Genomic DNA, 6,947 nt, shown 5'->3' on the forward strand with positions numbered 1-6,947 from the left:
TCTAAAATTCACAAAGAATTATGATTGTATTTTAAGATTTGAAATCACACAAATTTGTGGTACAATTTAAAAAATAAATTAAAAATCCTCATAAACTTACGTAATTCCAAATTTCCAATTTTCTCTGAAAGTGTAAATTTATGAACTCCCAAAATTAAATAAAAAAATGAAACGGAAGGAAAAAAGTACGATGTAAAAAATTTAATAAGTGTGACAGTAGAAAGAACATGAGAATAAGAAGTAGAGGAACTAATAAAAATAATTTAAAAATTATAATTCACAAAAATATTACAGAAATTAATTAATATATTAGGAAGCAAAATGTGATGGGCAAGGCCATAGAAAGTTAAACGAAGTTGAATTGGTCTAGTGGTTAATTTATTAGCCGACTTAAATAAATGTTAGAAGTTTAAATCTCACTGCATACAATAATTTATTGGCTAATAATAAATTCTTAAAAAAAAATTAGACATTGAATGCATTTTTTCACATATACTATAAATAAATCTGAAGATTCGATTTATTTGATTACATGTAAAATCGATATTTATATATTAATAATCTAATTATTTAATTTGTAATTCAAAAAATTTTAAAAATTATATTTTATGAAATTTGATCTCTTCATGTATATATTCTAAAATTTTAAAATTCACCTTTATTTTACAAATTTTATTATCACTCAAGTCTGATGACTTGATTTATTAATTATAATTAAAAAGTTATACTTCATATTAAAAAAATACGCAAGCTAACTATTCTAATAGATAATATACAATTTTCATCGATTTCAAAAAATTAGCCAAAATTTAATCGAGGTTGATTTAAAATGGTCACAATTAAAAAAAAAAGAGTGAAAATAAAGAGTGTGAGTAGAAAATGGAGAACAGTTGATAGTTGGAAGTCAATTATTCTTTTCAAGACTTGCATTAAGGTGAGTTGAACTATTTAAATTCTTAATAATTAAAAATTAGTAGAAACCAATAATTTCATTGAAAACTCATAAAAATAGAAAGAGATAGCTAAATAAGTAGTAAATAATAACAGAAAAAGAAAAGTTGTCTTTGTGTATAAAGGAGAAGCAAACAAGTCTTATAAAGGCAAACAGTAAGCAGCTTTGATCAGAGATTAGAGAGGCTGAAAAGCCACCTTCACTTCTCTCTCTCTCTCTCTCTAAATTCAACATTCCACAACTAACAAACATTTAAAACTCTTTTTTCTTCTCACATTCTCTTTTCCTCATTCCTTTTCTTCCACAGCCCCAAAGAGAGAAGGAAAAAAAGAAAAAGACATCACAACTTCAATTGGTTTCTTTCTTTCTTTCTTTCAGAAAACACCACCTGCAAATGAGGCACCTGAAACCGCCGCCAACCACCGCCACCGCCGCCGCCACCTCTCACTTAAAAATCCGTTCTTTTAGATGATGACACCACTTTCCTCCTCCGAAATCCTTCGTCTCTCCGCCGCGGTGATATTCACGCTCTCTCTACTGATCCCCACTTCCCATGCTCTCGGCTCCGGCGCTACCCTTGCCGTCACCGACGCCTCCGACACCGTCTGCGGCGTCGTCGCCGGGGAATCCACCCAACGCATTGAGTGCTCCCGCCTCGGTAGTCAGCTTGTCCCCGCCGTTCCTCCTAACATCTCATTCTCCACCGTCTCCGGCGGCGCCACCTTCTTCTGCGGCCTCAGGTCCGGCAACCGCACCTTGCTCTGTTGGAACACCATCACCACCACCAACGGAACCTTCACACCAAAGAGACTCTACAACAACGGCACTGTTCTATTGGAGAATCTCGCCGTCGGAGAAACCCACGTTTGCGCCACCGTGGTCGGCGCCGGAACCGTTACGTGCTGGAGAACCAGCAAAACGTTCAAGTCCCCATCTAGGTCTCTTCAATTCTCTTCAATCTCATCTGGGTCAGGATTCTCTTGCGGGATTCTGAAGAACAGTTCTCAAGTTCGATGTTGGGGTGAAACGGTAATTTCAAGAGTGATTGAAAATGGGTTTAAGAACATGTCTATGTGGAGCATTGTCGCTGGTGGTTCACACGTTTGTGGGTTGAATTCAACTGGATTTCTGGTTTGCATAGGGGACAACGACAATTTTGGGCAACTTGATGTTCCAAAAAATGAAGCTTGGGAATTTGGTGAATTAGCACTTGGTGCTAGCCATGGATGTGCTTTGAGAAGGTTGAATGGAACTGGAAGCGTTGTTTGTTGGGGTGGTGATGGTAATTTCACATCGGAAGTAACAAAAGGTGTTTCCTTCGAGGTAATTGTTTCTGGGTCTAACTTCACTTGTGGATTAGTGACACGTAATCTTAGTGTTCTTTGTTGGGGTCCTGGTTGGCCTAATAATAATGGTTCAAGATTTGAACTTCCATTGCCAAGTGTTCTTCCGGGTCCTTGTGTTCAATCCTCTTGTGATAGTTGTGGTCCATATCCTGATTCTCAATCTCTGTGTTCCGATTCTGATAGCAACATTTGCAAGCCTTGTTGGCCTCCAATTCAAGCTCCACCGGCGGCAATGGTTCCATCTTCGCTGCCGCCGGGGCCTGCTCCTCGGAAGAGGTCGCGGTCGAGGACATTGACTAGGGGTTTATTGGCATTTGCTATTGTTGGATCAGTTGGTGCTGTTGCTGGAATTTGCACAATTGTTTATTGTTTGTGGAATGGTGTTTGTTTTGGGAAGAAGAAAGTGCACAATTCTGTGCAGCCAACAATCACAAGAGGTAGTAGTACTTCAAGTGGTGTTTCCAACAATAGTAGGAACAATAGCAGGCCTCTTTCGAGGACTTCCACGATTATGCGACAAGGTTCGAGGATAATGCGCCGCCAGAGGAGTGGCACCTCATCCACAAAACACCCTGATAGGGCTGAGGAATTCGCCTTGGCCGAGCTAATAGCTGCAACGGACAATTTCTCGCCTGAGAACAAGATTGGGGCTGGAAGCTTTGGAGTTGTGTACAGGGGAAAGCTTGTGGACGGCCGTGAGGTGGCGATCAAGAGGGGCGAAACTGGCTCTAAATTGAAGAAGTTTCAAGAGAAAGAAAGCGCGTTTCAGTCCGAATTGTCCTTTTTGTCGCGGCTACACCACAAGCACTTGGTTAGGCTAGTTGGTTTCTGTGAGGAGAAAGAGGAGAGGCTCTTGGTTTATGATTACATGAAGAATGGTGCATTGTATGATCATTTGCACGCCAAGAATAATGTGGAGAAGAGTAGCAGTGTCTTGAATTCGTGGAAAATGAGGATCAAAATCGCCTTGGATGCCTCCCGGGGGATAGAATATCTCCACAATTATGCGGTTCCATCCATAATCCATAGAGATATCAAGTCTTCCAACATCCTCCTCGATGCGAATTGGACTGCTAGGGTATCCGATTTTGGATTGTCTTTGATGAGTCCAGAGCCAGACCGTGATCATCAGCCAATGAAGGCAGCTGGAACGGTTGGATATATTGATCCCGAGTACTATGGCCTAAATGTGATAACAGCAAAGAGTGATGTCTACGGCTTTGGAGTAGTTCTTTTAGAACTATTAACCGGAAAGCGAGCGATATTCAAGAATGGCGAAGATGGCGACACACCAATGAGTGTGGTGGACTTCGCCGTGCCTGCAATTTTGAGTGAGGAATTGGCGAAGATTTTGGACCCTAGGGTTGGACCACCAGATGCAAATGAAGCTGAGGCAGTGGAATTGATGGCAAAGATTGCAATGCTTTGTGTGAATTTGGAAGGAAAAGATAGACCAACCATTTCTGATATTGTTACCAATTTAGAGCGTGCATTGCTTCTTTGTGAAGGTTCTCATCATCATGATAGCAATTCCAGTGGTATAATCTCCATTGTCTCAGATTGAGATGAGAGTTTGTGTTCAAAGTTTCAAACCCCATTAATTAAAGAGACTAAAAGTGGGGAAAAGCATATTGAATTCTTTTGTCAATTTTTCATTGATTCTTTTTGATAAATTATATGAATATAGTGTTCTGCTGTAAAAATTGTCCCTTGATTCTCAATGTATTAGTTAGCATTCTCATCTAACATGTGTAGCGTAGATTGTAGAATTTTTGCTATATTACCAATAACCAAACTAAAATTGGTTAATTTTCCCTTTTTTTTTTATTTAATTTTAATACACTAAAAAATAGTTTTATGTATGTATCTAATTACATAACGCTATATTAGTAAAAATAACTATATTTTACATTAATAGTATGAATGATCAAAATTACATAACGGTATATTAACGAAAATAATATATGAGATGGTTAACGAAAATAATATATGAGATGGATGACTATGTAAAATATTTTACCTTAGTATATCAAAATTAAACTTTTTTTTACAATGTAGCATTATTTTAGTTGTAAAAATATTTTTTTTTTCAATATTTTTAATATATTAAATACATAAAAAAATTTAATGTACGATCAGTGTAAAGCAATTTTATAAGTATATTTAATAAAAAATAATTGCTATTTTTATTGACCGTATTAATGATAAATCAAAAAGAAATATGTAATTATATGACTTTATAAAATATTTTACATTATTAATATATTAAAATTAAATTCTAAAATAAATTTAAAAAATATTTAACATTATTTTTTTAACAACTGTCATAAAATACTTAAATCTTTGCATAAATAATGATCATCACTGGATCTATCAATATATTCTATCTTAAAATGAAATAAGTGGGTTATGAATTATTTTATTTGCATTAAAAAATAAACTTTATTCAACAATGAGTGAGTTGTATGCCAATCCAACACACAACGATGATTATGTTATGGAAAGTATTTTCAGGGTCATGGCAATTAAAATTTTAAATGTGAATAAAACAATTTGCAACCCTTGTATAAAATAAGGGTATTCACACATGGCATGAAAATATAAATATTCACACACGGTGTGATATATATTTTAGTATATGGTGCATGTGTACGTGTATATATATTTATGGAGTGATTATTGATATAAAGATGTTTATATATGAAAATGATAATTAAAAATGATTAGATAATTTAATATAATTTATATCTACTTTTTAATTATTTTTACATTAAAGGATTCTATATAAATAATTATTATTTATTGTGCCAAAAGGGATAAGGGGGAGGGGAAATAAAAATAAAGAATGCGGGTTGATTAGGAAAGAATTTTAAGTATTAAAAATTGTAACCATTGTTTAGTCGCGTTCATACGGAGGAAGCTACGTAGAGTTTACTAAGTCAACTACGACCCCATTGATGGGCACGTAAGAAAAAGGTAGATAAGAGTGTGAACAAAGTTTGACGTTTACACCATGAAAATAGAATGCGCAATTATGGCCTCATTCATATGGCCCCAAACCAAAGAGGTGATAAGGCTAGTGTAAAATATTGTATATACACTGTAGCATAGTATAGTGTTTTTTTTTTTTTAATAATATTTTCAACCTGATAGGTCAAGGATTAATCTATAGCAGATCTGAGCTTCATTTAAGAGTCTATCGCTGATTAATGGATTGTTGCATGCATAAAATAAGGTTCAAACCCCCAATACTTGTTTAAACCGACGAATAAACTAACTAATCGACCAACCCAAGTTGGTTACTATAGCGCATAGTACTTAGTTAGATGAATTAGACATAAAAGACATAGTATGTACACAAGTTAGTTAGGATAGGTTTTAGTGCTTACCACTATTGGCACTCTCACTACATCACTCTTCTAGCAGAAGTTAAGTTTCTAGCTTCCTCTTTGATCAAATGCAAGAATAACAACTCTCCCTTCTATTCTATGATCAAATGCAACAATATAACCTTCTCCTATTGTTTGTGTAATTGTGTTTATAATAAGACTTTTAAGTTTATAGGTGATTAAAGAATTAAAACCAAACACTTTTACCAAGGGGCATACTATGCAGTTTATAGTCACAGTAGTTATACAATTTTAGCAATTCTTAGAATTAAAGTAATGATTTTTTATCATTTAATAATTTTTAACTTAAAAAATAGTTTTTTTTATCGAAATATAAAAAATTATTACTTTAATTTTAGCATTATTTAGCCAATAGCCAAAGATACCATAGAGTCCATCTTTTATTAATACATTAATATATAATTAAATATTTGTATAACTATTTTTAAATTTATTTAATTTTTGCTTATATAATTTGACCGGAAATTAATTTCTAAATGAAAAACAGAATGGTGAAGTGCAGATAAATGAATGTATGGGGTGATGTCCATAAATGTGGACCTGTGAAGATCAGAGACCTGCAAAACGCAGGTAACGTTTTGCAGGAACACGAAACAGAAAATTGCAGGCCCTGCAAACCGTAGGCTGCGATTGGCGTGGAAATGGAACAAGAAATTGAAACGTATCCTGCATGCCGACAGGACCAAAGCTTGACCAACTTCGAACTGAGCAAAACGCAGAATGCGTTTGTCAGTGAACCAGAGCAAAACGCTGGTTACGTTTTGCAGGCTCTATACATGCATGCGTGCCACGTGTTTTGGGAGGGGGTTCAGCTGGGTCGTTATAAGTGAGAAACGCAGATTGAAGAAGCATAGCTACTGAAGCAAACTCATTACCAAAGAAATAGTTGGGGGAGAGTGAAAGAGCTGTGAATTAGCTCGGTGAAGAAGAGCTACATGGTATGGTATAGGAAAAAAAAAATGGTGCGTAACTATACCAAACCAGAAGATCATATTATTGAGTATTTGGATCATCTCCATTTTGTAAGTAAATTTTTTTAATATTTAACAAAATATATAAATTTATTTAAATTTATTATTTGTGTTGTAATTAGTAGTATTGAGGTTATTAATATAATATTATTATAATTAATATTTTGCGTTACGTCTTAAATTTTTTAATACCGTTATTATTATTATTATTATTATTATTATTATTATTATTATTATTATTATTATTATTATTATTATTATTATTATT

At 34.4% G+C, this 6,947-nt stretch overlaps 1 protein-coding gene across 1 annotated transcript; it reads left to right on the forward strand.

The window, feature by feature from the left end:
- Positions 1–1,118: 1,118 nt before the first annotated feature.
- Positions 1,119–4,012, forward strand: LOC130941354 (putative serine/threonine-protein kinase-like protein CCR3). Its single transcript, XM_057869830.1, has one exon. The coding sequence runs from the start codon at positions 1,421–1,423 to the stop codon at positions 3,860–3,862; it is 2,442 nt and encodes an 813-aa protein (XP_057725813.1). The 5' UTR covers positions 1,119–1,420; the 3' UTR covers positions 3,863–4,012.
- The last annotated feature ends 2,935 nt before the right edge of the window (positions 4,013–6,947 follow it).

Source organism: Arachis stenosperma, chromosome 7 (genome assembly GCF_014773155.1).
Source record: "Arachis stenosperma cultivar V10309 chromosome 7, arast.V10309.gnm1.PFL2, whole genome shotgun sequence".
Classification (NCBI taxonomy): Eukaryota; Viridiplantae; Streptophyta; class Magnoliopsida; order Fabales; family Fabaceae; genus Arachis; species Arachis stenosperma.

Coding starts and splice junctions, on each gene's coding strand:
- LOC130941354 (XM_057869830.1), top strand. CDS start 1,421: ATGATGACACCACTTTCCTCCTCCGAAATCCTTCGTCTCTCCGCCGCG.